Here is a 16,146-nt window from a genome sequence, read left to right as displayed (position 1 = left end):
CATTCATCCTTTCAGCCATTAATTAATTCATCCATCCATCATTCATCCTTTCAGCCATTAATTAATTCATCCATCCATCATTCATCCTTTCAGCCATTAATTAATTAATCCATCCCTCCATCATTCATCCTTTCAGCCATTAATTAATTCATCCATCCATCATCCATCCTTTCAGCCATTAATTAATTCATCCATCCATCATTCATCCTTTCAGCCATTAATTAATTCATCCATCCATCATTCATCCTTTCAGCCATTAATTAATTCATCCATCCATCCATCATTCATCCTTTCAGCCATTAATTAATTCATTCATCCATCCATCCGTCTGTATATGACTGACTTATTAAACCACTTTGTCTTCTGACTAAATGTCGTTGTCTCCTCCAGGAAGTCCCAGATCACGGTGGAATGTCTGACCCCCTGATTTCAACCACTTTGTCTTCTGACTAAATGTCGTTGTCTCATCCAGGAAGTCCCAGATCACGGTGGAATGTCTGACCCCCTGATTTCAACCACTTTGTCTTCTGACTAAATGTCGTTGTCTCATCCAGGAAGTCCCAGATCACGGTGGAATGTCTGACCCCCTGATTTCAACCACTTTGTCTTCTGACTAAATGTCGTTGTCTCCTCCAGGAAGTCCCAGATCACGGTGGAATGTCTGACCCCCTGATTTCAACCACTCTGACTAAATGTCGTTGTCTCCTCCAGGAAGTCTCAGATCACGGTGGAATGTCTGACCCCCTGATTTCAACCACTTTGTCTTCTGACTAAATGTCGTTGTCTCCTCCAGGAAGTCCCAGATCATGGTGGAATGTCTGACCCCTGATTTCAGAGGAGACCTGGCAGCGGTGGAGAAGATCGTCCAATCAGGGCTGGACGTTTACGCCCACAATGTGGAGACCGTCCGCGAGCTGCAGAGGTACGGGCCCTGACCCTTACGTGACCCTATTCCCTATACAGGGGGGTCGTTTGACTCGGGCCCTGACCCCTACGTGACCCTGTTCCCTATACAGGGGGGTCGTTTGACTCGGGCCCTGACCCTTACGTGACCCTGTTCCCTATACAGGGGACTACGTTTGACTCGGGCCCTGACCCCTATTCCCTATACAGGGGGGTCGTTTGACTCGGCCCATAGGGAACAGGGGGGGTGGTGTCGTTTGGGGACGCAAAGCATGGCTACACTGTTAAGACCCTGGTCAATATACCTCTACCTGTCTGTCTGGTCTCAGAATAACTATACCTGTCTGTCTGGTCTCAGAATAACTATACCTGTCTGTCTGTCTACCTGTCTGTCTGGTCTCAGAATAACTCTACCTGTCTGTCTACCATCAGGCTCTCTCTCCCTGACCTGCTCCACTGTGAACCCAATGAAAGGAAACAGCTGTAGCCTGGGTTCCAGTCTGTTTCTCCCTGACCTGCTCCACTGTGAACCCAATGAAAGGAAACAGCTGTAGCCTGGGTTCCAGTCTGTTTCTCCCTGACCTGCTCCACTGTGAACCCAATGAAAGGAAACAGCTTCAGCTGTAGCCTGGGTTCCAGTCTGTTTCTCCCTGACCTGCTCCACTGTGAACCCAATGAAAGGAAACAGCTGTAGCCTGGGTTCCAGTCTGTTTCTCCCTGACCTGCTCCACTGTGAACCCAATGAAAGGAAACAGCTGTAGCCTGGGTTCCAGTCCGTTTCTCCCATCATTCCAGTGCTCGTCATGACACCGAGTACAAGGAGTGGAATGTTAACACAACAGGTTCTGGATTCCAGGCTACTTCTATTTTTCTTCATGAATTCCCCAGTGGACTGTATTTGTCCCCCCCCCCATGGTGCAGTACACTTCCTGTCCACCAGGAAGGGGGAAGGAGACGATGGACTTGGTGTGAAGGAACTCTCTTTGTTAAGAGGTTGTAATACCGACTCTGACCAGCAGGTGGCAGCAAAACGCCCCCATTTTTTTAATAGAAACTTGACTGTTGGACCACGTCTATCCTAGACAATAACCTTCATATAATGGACTCTGGTCCAACTTAGTGTACTTCATAGGCAATAGGGATGCAGTTCAAATGAAGTGCACTTCATAGGGAATAGGGCGCACTTCATAGGGAATATGGATGCAGTTCAAATGAAGTGCACTTCATAGGGAATAGGGTGCACTTCATAGGCAATAGGGATGCAGTTCAAATGAAGTGCACTTCATAGGGAATAGGGCGCACTTCATAGGCAATAGGGATGCAGTTCAAATGAAGTGCACTTCATAGGGAATAGGGCGCATGTCAAATGAAGTGCACTTCATAGGGAATAGGGCGCACTTCATAGGGAATATGGATGCAGTTCAAATGAAGTGCACTTCATAGGGAATAGGGCGCACTTCATAGGGAATAGGGATGCAGTTCAAATGAAGTGCACTTCATAGGGAATAGGGCGCACTTCATAGGGAATAGGGATGCAGTTCAAATGAAGTGCACTTCATAGGGAATAGGGTGCACTTCATAGGGAATAGGGCGCATGTCAAATGAAGTGCACTTCATAGGGAATAGGGCGCACTTCATAGGGAATATGGATGCAGTTCAAATGAAGTGCACTTCATAGGGAATAGGGCGCACTTCATAGGGAATAGGGATGCAGTTCAAATGAAGTGCACTTCATAGGGAATAGGGTGCACTTCATAGGGAATAGGGATGCAGTTCAAATGAAGTGCACTTCATAGGGAATAGGGTGCACTTCATAGGGAATAGGGCACCATTTGGGTTTTGCAGTTCCCCTGAATACAGATCGGCACCAGAGGAACCGCCGAGTCTGAATATATTGTCCGTAACTTTTACTGACGGAAAAGAAATCATTTATATTTTCTTTCTATGACCTTTTGACCCCACAGACACGTCCGTGATCCGCGGGCGAACATCGACCAATCCCTGAATGTCCTGCGTCACGCCAAGGCCGTCAAACCAGACATTCTCACCAAGACCTCCATCATGTTGGGTCTCGGAGAGACGGACCGGCAGATCTATAACACACTGACCGGTACACACACACACACACACACACACACCCCTCCATCATGTTGGGTCTCGGAGAGACGGACCTGCAGATCTATAACACACTGACCAGTACACACACACACACACACACACCCCTCCATCATGTTGGGTCTCGGAGAGACGGACCGGCAGATTTATAACACACTGAGCGGTACACACACACACACACACACACCACACCCACCACACACACACACACGTCTGAAAGAGACGGACCGGCAGATTTATAACACACTGACCGGTACACACACGCACACACACACACACACACACACGTCTGGGAGAGACGAACAGATATGATATATTTGTAACCAGTAACGGTGTTGTTGTTGTTGTTGTTGTTGACAGAGCTGAGAGAGGCAGGAGTGGATTGTCTAACACTGGGACAGTACATGCAGCCCACCAAACGCCACCTCAAGGTACACACACACACACACACACAGAGACACACACACACACACACACACACACAGAGACACACACACACACACACACAGAGACACACACACACACACACACACACAGAGACACACACACACACACACAGAGACACACACACACACCACACACACACACACCACACACACACACACACAGAGACACACACACACACCACACACACACAGAGACACACACACACACACAGAGACACACACACACACACATACACACACACACACACACACACACACACACACACACACACACACACAGAGCCAACCACCCAGGCAGCAGGATTTCAGTTCAGAATAACCATGTGTGTGTGTGTATGTCTGTGTCTGTGTGTGTGTGTGTGTGTGTGTGTGCGTATATGTCTGTGTGTGTATGTCTCATGTCTGTGTGTGTGTGTGTGTGTGTGTGTGTGTGCGTGCGTGTGTGCAGGTAGAGGAGTATGTGACTCCTGAGAGGTTTGTCCACTGGGAGGAGGTGGGGAAGGAGATGGGATTCGTCTACACAGCCAGCGGACCCTTAGTGCGCTCCTCATACAAAGCAGGTGAGACACACAGAGACACGGAGACACACACAGAGACAGAGACACACACAGAGACCCAGACACAGAGACACACACAGAGACCCAGACACAGAGACACACACAGAGACACGGAGACCCAGACACAGAGACACACACAGAGACCCAGACACAGAGACACACACAGAGACACGGAGACCCAGACACAGAGACACACACAGAGACGCAGAGACCCACACAGAGACACACACAGAGACGCAGAGACACACACAGAGACACGGAGACACACACAGAGACACGGAGACACACACAGAGACACGGAGACACACACAGAGACACACACAGAGACCCAGACAGACACAGAGACCCAGACAGACACGGAGACCCAGACAGACACGGAGACCCAGACAGACACGGAGACCCAGACAGACACGGAGACCCAGACAGAGACGGAGACCCAGACAGAGACGGAGACCCAGACAGACACGGAGACCCAGACAGAGACACGGAGACCCAGACAGAGACACGGAGACCCAGACAGAGACACGGAGACCCAGACAGAGACACGGAGACCCAGACAGAGACACGGAGACCCAGACAGAGACACGGAGACCCAGACAGAGACACGGAGACCCAGACAGAGGCACGGAGACCCAGACAGAGGCACGGAGACCCAGACAGAGGCACGGAGACCCAGACAGAGGCACGGAGACCCAGACAGAGGCACGGAGACCCAGACAGAGGCACGGAGACCCAGACAGAGGCACGGAGACCCAGACAGAGGCACGGAGACCCAGACAGAGACACGGAGACCCAGACAGACACAGAGACACAGAGACCCAGACAGACACGGAGACCCAGACAGACACGGAGACCCAGACAGACACGGAGACCCAGACAGACACGGAGACCCAGACAGAGACACGGAGACCCAGACAGAGACACAGAGACACGGAGACCCAGACAGAGACACGGAGACCCAGACAGACACGGAGACACGGAGACCCAGACAGACACGGAGACCCAGACAGACACGGAGACACGGAGACCCAGACAGAGACACGGAGACCCAGACAGAGACACGGAGACCCAGACAGAGACACGGAGACCCAGACAGAGACACGGAGACCCAGACAGAGACACGGAGACCCAGACACGGAGACCCAGACAGACACGGAGACCCAGACAGACACGGAGACCCAGACAGACACACGGAGACCCAGACAGACACACGGAGACCCAGACAGAGACACGGAGACCCAGACAGAGACACGGAGACCCAGACAGAGACACGGAGACCCAGACAGAGACACGGAGACCCAGACAGAGACACGGAGACCCAGACAGAGACACGGAGACCCAGACAGAGACACGGAGACCCAGACAGAGACACGGAGACCCAGACAGAGACACGGAGACCCAGACAGACACGGAGACCCAAACAGAGACACGGAGACCCAGACAGACACAGAGACACTGAGACACAGAGACACTGAGACACAGAGACACGAAGACCCAGACAGACACAGAGACACGGAGACCCAGACAGACACGGAGACCCAGACAGACACGGAGACCCAGACAGACACGGAGACCCAGACAGAGACACGGAGACCCAGACAGAGACACGGAGACCCAGACAGAGACACGGAGACCCAGACAGAGACACGGAGACCCAGACAGAGACACGGAGACCCAGACAGAGACACGGAGACCCAGACAGACACGGAGACACGGAGACCCAGACAGACACGGAGACACGGAGACCCAGACAGACACGGAGACACGGAGACCCAGACAGACACGGAGACACGGAGACCCAGACAGAGACACGGAGACCCAGACAGAGACACGGAGACCCAGACAGAGACACGGAGACCCAGACAGAGACACGGAGACCCAGACAGAGACACGGAGACCCAGACAGAGACACGGAGACCCAGACAGAGACACGGAGACCCAGACAGAGACACGGAGACCCAGACAGAGACACGGAGACCCAGACAGACACGGAGACCCAGACAGACACGGAGACCCAGACAGACACGGAGACCCAGACAGAGACACGGAGACCCAGACAGAGACACGGAGACCCAGACACAGAGACACGGAGACCCAGACACAGAGACACGGAGACCCAGACACAGAGACACGGAGACCCAGACACAGAGACACGGAGACCCAGACACAGAGACACGGAGACCCAGACACAGAGACACGGAGACCCAGACACAGAGACACGGAGACCCAGACACAGAGACACGGAGACCCAGACACAGAGACACGGAGACCCAGACACAGAGACACGGAGACCCAGACACAGAGACACGGAGACCCAGACACAGAGACACGGAGACCCAGACACAGAGACACGGAGACCCAGACACAGAGACACGGAGACCCAGACACAGAGACACGGAGACCCAGACACAGAGACACGGAGACCCAGACAGAGACACGGAGACCCAGACAGAGACACTGAGACCCAGACAGAGACACGGAGACCCAGACAGAGACACGGAGACCCAGACAGAGACACGGAGACCCAGACAGAGACGGAGACACGGAGACCCAGACAGACACGGAGACACGGAGACCCAGACAGACACGGAGACACGGAGACCCAGACAGAGACACGGAGACCCAGACAGAGACACGGAGACCCAGACAGAGACACGGAGACCCAGACACAGAGACCCAGACAGACACGGAGACCCAGACAGACACGGAGACCCAGACAGACACGGAGACCCAGACAGAGACACGGAGACCCAGACACAGAGACACGGAGACCCAGACACGGAGACCCAGACACAGAGACACGGAGACCCAGACACAGAGACACGGAGACCCAGACACAGAGACACGGAGACCCAGACACAGAGACACGGAGACCCAGACACAGAGACACGGAGACCCAGACACAGAGACACGGAGACCCAGACACAGAGACACGGAGACCCAGACACAGAGACACGGAGACCCAGACACAGAGACACGGAGACCCAGACACAGAGACACGGAGACCCAGACACAGAGACACGGAGACCCAGACACAGAGACACGGAGACCCAGACAGACACAGAGACCCACAGACAGACACGGAGACCCAGACAGACACAGAGACACTGAGACACAGAGACACGAAGACCCAGACAGACACAGAGACACGGAGACCCAGACAGACACGGAGACACGGAGACCCAGACAGACACGGAGACCCAGACAGACACGGAGACCCAGACAGACACTGAGACACGGAGACCCAGACAGACACGGAGACCCAGACAGACACGGAGACCCAGACAGACACGGAGACCCAGACAGACACGGAGACCCAGACAGACACGGAGACACGGAGACCCAGACAGACACTGAGACCCAGACAGACACTGAGACCCACAGAGACCCAGACAGACACGGAGACCCAGAGACCCACACGGAGACCCAGACAGACACGGAGACCCAGACAGACACGGAGACCCAGACACAGAGACACACACAGAGACCCAGACACAGAGACACACACAGAGACACGGAGACCCAGACACAGAGACACGGAGACCCAGACACAGAGACACACACAGAGACGCAGAGACCCACACAGAGACACACACAGAGACGCAGAGACACACACAGAGACACAGAGACACACACAGAGACACAGAGACACGGAGACACACACAGAGACACGGAGACACACACAGAGACACACAGACACACACAGACACACACAGAGACACAGAGACCCAGACAGACACGGAGACCCAGACAGACACGGAGACCCAGACAGACACGGAGACCCAGACAGACACTGAGACCCAGACAGACACGGAGACCCAGACAGAGACGGAGACCCAGACAGACACGGAGACCCAGACAGACACGGAGACCCAGACAGACACGGAGACCCAGACAGAGACACGGAGACCCAGACAGAGACACGGAGACCCAGACAGAGACACGGAGACCCAGACAGAGACACGGAGACCCAGACAGAGACACGGAGACCCAGACAGAGACACGGAGACCCAGACAGAGACACGGAGACCCAGACAGAGGCACGGAGACCCAGACAGAGACACGGAGACCCAGACAGAGACCCGGAGACCCAGACAGACACGAAGACCCAGACAGACACAGAGACACGGAGACCCAGACAGACACGGAGACCCAGACAGAGACACGGAGACCCAGACAGAGACACGGAGACCCAGACAGAGACACGGAGACCCAGACAGACACGGAGACACGGAGACCCAGACAGACACGGAGACACGGAGACCCAGACAGACACGGAGACACGGAGACCCAGACAGAGACACGGAGACCCAGACAGAGACACGGAGACCCAGACAGAGACACGGAGACCCAGACAGAGACACGGAGACCCAGACAGAGACACGGAGACCCAGACAGAGACACGGAGACCCAGACACAGAGACCCAGACACGGAGACCCAGACAGACACGGAGACCCAGACAGACACGGAGACCCAGACAGACACGGAGACCCAGACAGACACACGGAGACCCAGACAGACACACGGAGACCCAGACAGAGACACGGAGACCCAGACAGAGACACGGAGACCCAGACAGAGACACGGAGACCCAGACAGAGACACGGAGACCCAGACAGAGACACGGAGACCCAGACAGAGACACGGAGACCCAGACAGAGACACGGAGACCCAAACAGAGACACGGAGACCCAGACAGACACAGAGACACTGAGACACAGAGACACTGAGACACTGAGACACAGAGACACGAAGAGCCAGACAGACACAGAGACACGGAGACCCAGACAGACACGGAGACCCAGACAGACACGGAGACCCAGACAGACACGGAGACCCAGACAGAGACACTGAGACCCAGACAGAGACACGGAGACCCAGACAGAGACACGGAGACCCAGACAGAGACACGGAGACCCAGACAGAGACACGGAGACCCAGACAGAGACACGGAGACCCAGACAGACACGGAGACACGGAGACCCAGACAGAGACACGGAGACCCAGACAGAGACACGGAGACCCAGACAGAGACACGGAGACCCAGACAGAGACACGGAGACCCAGACAGAGACACGGAGACCCAGACAGAGACACGGAGACCCAGACACGGAGACCCAGACAGACACACGGAGACCCAGACAGAGACACGGAGACCCAGACAGAGACACGGAGACCCAGACACAGAGACACGGAGACCCAGACACAGAGACACGGAGACCCAGACACAGAGACACGGAGACCCAGACACAGAGACACGGAGACCCAGACACAGAGACACGGAGACCCAGACACAGAGACACGGAGACCCAGACACAGAGACACGGAGACCCAGACACAGAGACACGGAGACCCAGACACAGAGACACGGAGACCCAGACACAGAGACACGGAGACCCAGACAGAGACACGGAGACCCAGACAGAGACACGGAGACCCAGACAGAGACACGGAGACCCAGACAGAGACAAGGAGACCCAGACAGACACGGAGACACGGAGACCCAGACAGACACGGAGACACGGAGACCCAGACAGACACGGAGACCCAGACAGAGACACGGAGACCCAGACAGAGACACGGAGACCCAGACAGAGACACGGAGACCCAGACAGAGACACGGAGACCCAGACAGAGACACGGAGACCCAGACAGAGACACGGAGACCCAGACAGAGACACGGAGACCCAGACACAGAGACACGGAGACCCAGACACAGAGACACGGAGACCCAGACACAGAGACACGGAGACCCAGACAGACACGGAGACCCAGACAGAGACACGGAGACCCAGACAGAGACACGGAGACCCAGACACAGAGACACGGAGACCCAGACACAGAGACACAGACACAGAGACACGGAGACCCAGACACAGAGACACGGAGACCCAGACACAGAGACACGGAGACCCAGACACAGAGACACGGAGACCCAGACACAGAGACACGGAGACCCAGACACAGAGACACGGAGACCCAGACACAGAGACACGGAGACCCAGACAGACACAGAGACCCACAGACAGACACGGAGACCCAGACAGACACAGAGACACTGAGACACAGAGACACGAAGACCCAGACAGACACAGAGACACGGAGACCCAGACAGACACGGAGACACGGAGACCCAGACAGACACGGAGACCCAGACAGACACTGAGACACGGAGACCCAGACAGACACGGAGACCCAGACAGACACGGAGACCCAGACAGACACGGAGACCCAGACAGACACGGAGACCCAGACAGACACGGAGACACGGAGACCCAGACAGACACTGAGACCCAGACAGACACTGAGACCCACAGAGACCCAGACAGACACGGAGACCCAGAGACCCACACGGAGACCCAGACAGACACGGAGACCCAGACAGACACGGAGACCCAGACAGACACGGAGACCCAGACAGACACTGAGACCCAGACAGACACAGAGACCCAGACAGACACAGAGACCCAGACAGACACAGAGACCCAGACAGACACTGAGACCCAGACAGACACTGAGACCCAGACAGACACTGAGACCCAGACAGACACTGAGACCCAGACAGACACGGAGACCCAGACAGACACGGAGACCCAGACAGACACAGAGACCCAGACAGACACAGAGACCCAGACAGACACGGAGACCCAGACAGACACGGAGACCCAGACAGACACTGAGACCCACACAGACACTGAGACCCACACAGACACTGAGACCCACACAGACACAGAGACCCAGACAGACACAGAGACCCAGACAGACACTGAGACCCACACAGAGACCCAGACAGACACAGAGACCCACACAGACACTGAGACCCACACGGAGACCCAGACAGACACTGAGACCCACACAGAGACCCAGACAGACACGGAGACATTCTCCCCTCTCATTCTCCTCTCATTCTCCTCTCCTCTCATTCTCCACCCCTCTCATTCTCCACCCCTCTCATTCTCCTCTCCTCTCATTCTCCACCCCTCTCATTCTCCTCTCCTCTCATTCTCCACCCCTCTCATTCTCCACCCCTCTCATTCTCCACTCCTCTCATTCTCCTCCCCTCTCATTCTCCACTCCTCTCATTCTCCACCCCTCTCATTCTCCTCCCTCTCATTCTCCACTCCTCTCATTCTCCTCCCCTCTCATTCTCCACTCCTCTCATTCTCCACCCCTCTCATTCTCCACCCCTCTCATTCTCCACTCCTCTCATTCTCCACCCCTCTCATTCTCCACCCCTCTCATTCTCCACCCCTCTCATTCTCCACCCCTCTCATTCTCCACCCCTCTCATTCTCCACCCCTCTCATTCTCCACCCTCTCATTCTCCACTCCTCTCATTCTCCACCCCTCTCATTCTCCACCCTCTCATTCTCCACTCCTCTCATTCTCCACTCTTCTCATTCTCCACCCCTCTCATTCTCCACCCTCTCATTCTCCACTCCTCTCATTCTCCACCCCTCTCATTCTCCACCCCTCTCATTCTCCACCCCTCTCATTCTCCACCCCTCTCATTCTCCACCCCTCTCATTCTCCTCCCCTCTCATTCTCCTCCCCTCTCATTCTCCTCCCCTCTCATTCTCCACTCCTCTCATTCTCCACTCCTCTCATTCTCCTCTCCACCCCTCTCATTCTCCACCCCTCTCATTCTCCACCCTCTCATTCTCCACCTCTCCACTCCTCTCATTCTCCACCCTCTCCACTCCTCTCATTCTCCACCCCTCTCCACTCCTCTCATTCTCCACTCCTCTCATTTCCTCCACCTCTCTCTCCCTCCTCTCATTCTCCACTCCTCTCATTCTCCTCCCCTCTCATTCTCCACCTCTCTCCACTCCTCTCATTCTCCACCCCTCTCATTCTCCACCCCTCTCATTCTCCACTCCTCTCATTCTCCTCCCCTCTCATTCTCCACCCCTCTCATTCTCCACTCCTCTCATTCTCCTCCCCTCTCATTCTCCACTCCTCTCATTCTCCACCTCTCTCCACTCCTCTCATTCTCCACTCCTCTCATTCTCCTCCCCTCTCATTCTCCACCTCTCTCCACCCCCTCTCATTCTCCACCCCTCTCATTCTCCACTCCTCTCATTCTCCTCCCCTCTCATTCTCCTCCCCTCTCATTCTCCACTCCTCTCATTCTCCACCTCTCTCCACTCCTCTCATTCTCCACTCCTCTCATTCTCCTCCCCTCTCATTCTCCACCCCTCTCATTCTCCACTCCTCTCATTCTCCTCCCCTCTCATTCTCCACCCCTCTCATTCTCCACTCCTCTCATTCTCCTCCCCTCTCATTCTCCACTCCTCTCATTCTCCACTCCTCTCATTTCTCCTCCCCCTCTCATTCTCCACTCCTCTCATTCTCCTCCCCTCTCATTCTCCACTCCTCTCATTCTCCACTCCTCTCATTCTCCTCCCTCTCTCATTCTCCACTCCTCTCATTCTCCACCTCTCTCCACTCCTCTCATTCTCCACCTCTCCACTCCACCCCTCTCATTCTCCACTCCTCTCATTCTCCTCCCCTCTCATTCTCCACTCCTCTCATTCTCCTCCCTCTCATTCTCCACTCCTCTCATTCTCCACTCCTCTCATTCTCCTCCCCTCTCATTCTCCACTCCTCTCATTCTCCACTCCTCTCATTCTCCACCTCTCTCCACTCCTCTCATTCTCCACTCCTCTCATTCTCCACTCCTCTCATTCTCCACTCCTCTCATTCTCCTCCCCTCTCATTCTCCACTTCTCTCATTCTCCTCCCCTCTCATTCTTCTCCCTCTCATTCTCCACCTCTCTCCACTCCTCTCATTCTCCTCCTCTCATTCTCCTCCTCTCATTCTCCACCTCTCTCCACTCCTCTCATTCTCCACTCCTCTCATTCTCCTCCCCTCTCATTCTCCACTCCTCTCATTCTCCACCTCTCTCCACTCCTCTCATTCTCCTCCCCTCTCATTCTCCACTCCTCTCATTCTCCACCTCTCTCCACTCCTCTCATTCTCCACCCCTCTCATTCTCCACCCCTCTCATTCTCCACCTCTCTCCACTCCTCTCATTCTCCACCCCTCTCCACTCCTCTCTCTTCTCTCTCAGGTGAGTTCTTCCTGAAGAATCTGTTAGAGAAGAGGAAGGCAGCGGCAGAATAACCTGATCACCTGAACTCACCTTTACCTGAATCCTGACGTCTCCTCCTTTCAGAGGCCTCTCTCCCTCCATAACGCTACTCTAGTTACACTGTATTACAATATAATATACTACAATATACTACAATATAAAGTTATCCGATCCAGAAAATGAGCTACTACAGGACTCTGTTCATGTTGATGTCTCGTTCTGTACATTATAACCAGTGATGTAGTGGGGGGTAATTATCTGGGAAGATAAAGGGGGGTAATTATCTGGGAAGATAAAGGGGGTAATTATCTGGGAAGATAAAGGGGGTAATTATCTGGGGAGATAAAGGGGGTAATTGCCTGGGAAGATAAAGGGGGTAATTACCTGGGAAGATAAAGGGGTAATTACCTGGGAAGATAAAGGGGGGTAATTACCTGGGAAGATAAAGGGGGGTAATTACCTGGGAAGATAAAGGGGGGTAATTACCTGGGAAGATAAAGGGGAGTAAATACCTGGGAAGATAAAGGGGATAATTATCTGGGAAGATAAAGGGGGGTAATTACCTGGGAAGACAAAAGGGGGGGTAATTACCTGGGAATATAAAGGGGGGGTCGACCCTCCACTCCACCACAGGCTATAGGTGTATGATCCATATCAGTCAGCAACACACACATTCACACAGTCAACCTGAGTGGACCAACGCATCAGGAGGGTAGAGGGGGACCAGGAGGGCAGACAGAGACCCATCAGGAGGGTAGAGGGGGACCACTTAAGGTCAGGTTGGATTTAAGTGGGACACCCATGGTGTGTGCAGAAGGAAGGTGTTGGGGGGGTTCAGTGGTTGTTGGATTGGCAGTCCCAGATGCCATCCTATTCACTACTAGTAGTCCACTATATAGGGAATAGGGGGCCAGTAGTCCACTATATAGGGGGCCAGTAGTCCACTATATAGGGAATAGGGGGCCAGTAGTCCACTATATAGGGAATAGGGGGCCAGGAGTCCACTATATAGGGAATAGGGGGCCAGGAGTCCACTATATAGGGAATAGGGGGCCAGTAGTCCACTATATAGGGAATAGGGGGCCAGTAGTCCACTATATCGGTGTGTTGCTATGTGATCGGTGTGTTGCTATGTGACTTGGAGTGTTGTTTTATAATGACTCACGGTTGTACATTAAAAGTATTAAATAATGACTTATCATTCCAACGTGTGTGTGTGTGTACCTGTCGTCCAGCTGAAGGCGGTGGTGGAGCAGCTGGTCCTGAGGTGTGTGTGTGAACAGAGCGGTCAGTGTGTCCAGGGCGGTGTGTGTGTGTGTGTGTACCTGTCGTCCAGCTGAAGGCGGTGGTGGAGCAGCTGGTCCTGAGGTGTGTGTGTGAACAGAGCGGTCAGTGTGTCCAGGGCGGTGTGTGTGTGTGAGAGAGATTGGGGCCATATGAATCTAGTGGGTTAATGGACAGACTGAATACGTACCACAAAGCACCCTATTCCCTATGTAGCGCACTAGATAGGGAATAAGGAACTAGGGCCCATAGTGCACTAGGTAGGGAATAAGGAACTAGGGCCCATAGTGCACTAGGTAGGGAATAAGGAACTAGGGCCCATAGTGCACTAGATAGGGAATAAGGAACTGGGGCCCATAGTGAACTAGGTAGGGAATAAGGAACTAGGGCCCATAGTGCACTAGATAGGGAATAAGGAACTAGGGCCCATAGTGAACTAGGTAGGGAATAAGGAACTAGGGCCCATAGTGCACTAGATAGGGAATAAGGAACTAGGGCCCATAGTGCACTAGATAGGGAATAAGGAACTGGGGCCCATAGTGCACTAGATAGGGAATAAGAAACTAGGGCCCATAGTGCACTAGATAGGGAATAAGGAACTAGGGCCCATAGTGCACTAGATAGGGAATAAGGAACTAGGGCCCATAGTGCACTAGATAGGGAATAAGGAACTAGGGCCCATAGTGCACTAGATAGGGAATAAGGAACTAGGGCCCATAGTGCACTAGATAGGGAATAAGGAACTAGGGCCCATAGTGCACTAGATGGGGAATAAGGAACTGGGGCCCATAGTGAACTAGGTAGGGAATAAGGAACTAGGGCCCATAGTGCACTAGATAGGGAATAAGGAACTAGGGCCCATAGTGAACTAGGTAGGGAATAAGGAACTAGGGCCCATAGTGCACTAGATAGGGAATAAGGAACTAGGGCCCATAGTGCACTAGATGGGGAATAAGGAACTGGGGCCCATAGTGAACTAGGTAGGGAATAAGGAACTAGGGCCCATAGTGCACTAGATAGGGAATAAGGAACTAGGGCCCATAGTGAACTAGGTAGGGAATAAGGAACTAGGGCCCATAGTGCACTAGATAGGGAAAAAGGAACTAGGGCCCATAGTGCACTAGATAGGGAATAAGGAACTAGGGCCCATAGTGAACTAGATAGTGAATAAGGAACCATTTGAGACATAACATATGCCCACTGATGTCCACAACTCTCCCTAAACTGACTTTAAATACGTGGTTAAGGACCCCTGTCTAGTCTGGGGACGTCCCAAACGGCTCCCTGGTCCCTACTCTGTATATATAGTGCACTACTCTTAGACCCCTGTCTAGTCTGGGGACGTCCCAAACGGCTCCCTGGTCCCTACTCTGTATATATAGTGCACTACTCTTAGACCCATGTCTAGTCTGGGGACGTCCCAAACGGCTCCCTGGTCCCTACTCTGTATATATAGTGCACTGGGACGCCCCAAACTCTTAGACCCCTGTCTAGTCTGGGGACGTCCCAAACGGCTCCCTGGTCCCTACTCTGTATATATAGTGCACTACTCTTAGACCCCTGTCTAGTCTGGGGACGTCCCAAACGGCTCCCTGGTCCCTACTCTGTATATATAGTGCACTACTCTTAGACCCCTGTCTAGTCTGGGGACGTCCCAAACGGCTCCCTGGTCCCTACTCTGTATATATAGTGCACTACTCTTAGACCCCTGTCTAGTCTGGGGACGTCCCAAACGGCTCCCTGTTC

The 16,146-nt window shown here is 53.7% G+C and overlaps 1 protein-coding gene across 2 annotated transcripts in view; it reads left to right on the top strand.

Annotated features, from left to right (window-relative positions):
• Positions 1 to 14,323, top strand: part of LOC115120108 (lipoyl synthase, mitochondrial-like) — a 25,265-nt gene extending 10,942 nt beyond the window's left edge. For both annotated transcript variants that reach the window (XM_065003398.1, XM_065003399.1), the window contains exons 7-11: positions 794 to 922; positions 2,868 to 3,013; positions 3,379 to 3,449; positions 3,913 to 4,024; positions 13,096 to 14,323. In XM_065003398.1, coding sequence (XP_064859470.1) covers positions 794 to 922; positions 2,868 to 3,013; positions 3,379 to 3,449; positions 3,913 to 4,024; positions 13,096 to 13,148 — 511 coding nt within the window. In that variant the 3' untranslated portion in view covers positions 13,149 to 14,323. The remainder of the gene's footprint in view (positions 1 to 793; positions 923 to 2,867; positions 3,014 to 3,378; positions 3,450 to 3,912; positions 4,025 to 13,095) is intronic.
• The last annotated feature ends 1,823 nt before the right edge of the window (positions 14,324 to 16,146 follow it).

Source organism: Oncorhynchus nerka, linkage group LG18 (genome assembly GCF_034236695.1).
Source record: "Oncorhynchus nerka isolate Pitt River linkage group LG18, Oner_Uvic_2.0, whole genome shotgun sequence".
In the NCBI taxonomy this organism is placed as follows: domain Eukaryota; kingdom Metazoa; phylum Chordata; class Actinopteri; order Salmoniformes; family Salmonidae; genus Oncorhynchus; species Oncorhynchus nerka.
The sequence above is the reverse complement of the archived record's forward strand: the minus strand, read 5'-3'. Positions and strand labels throughout refer to the sequence as shown.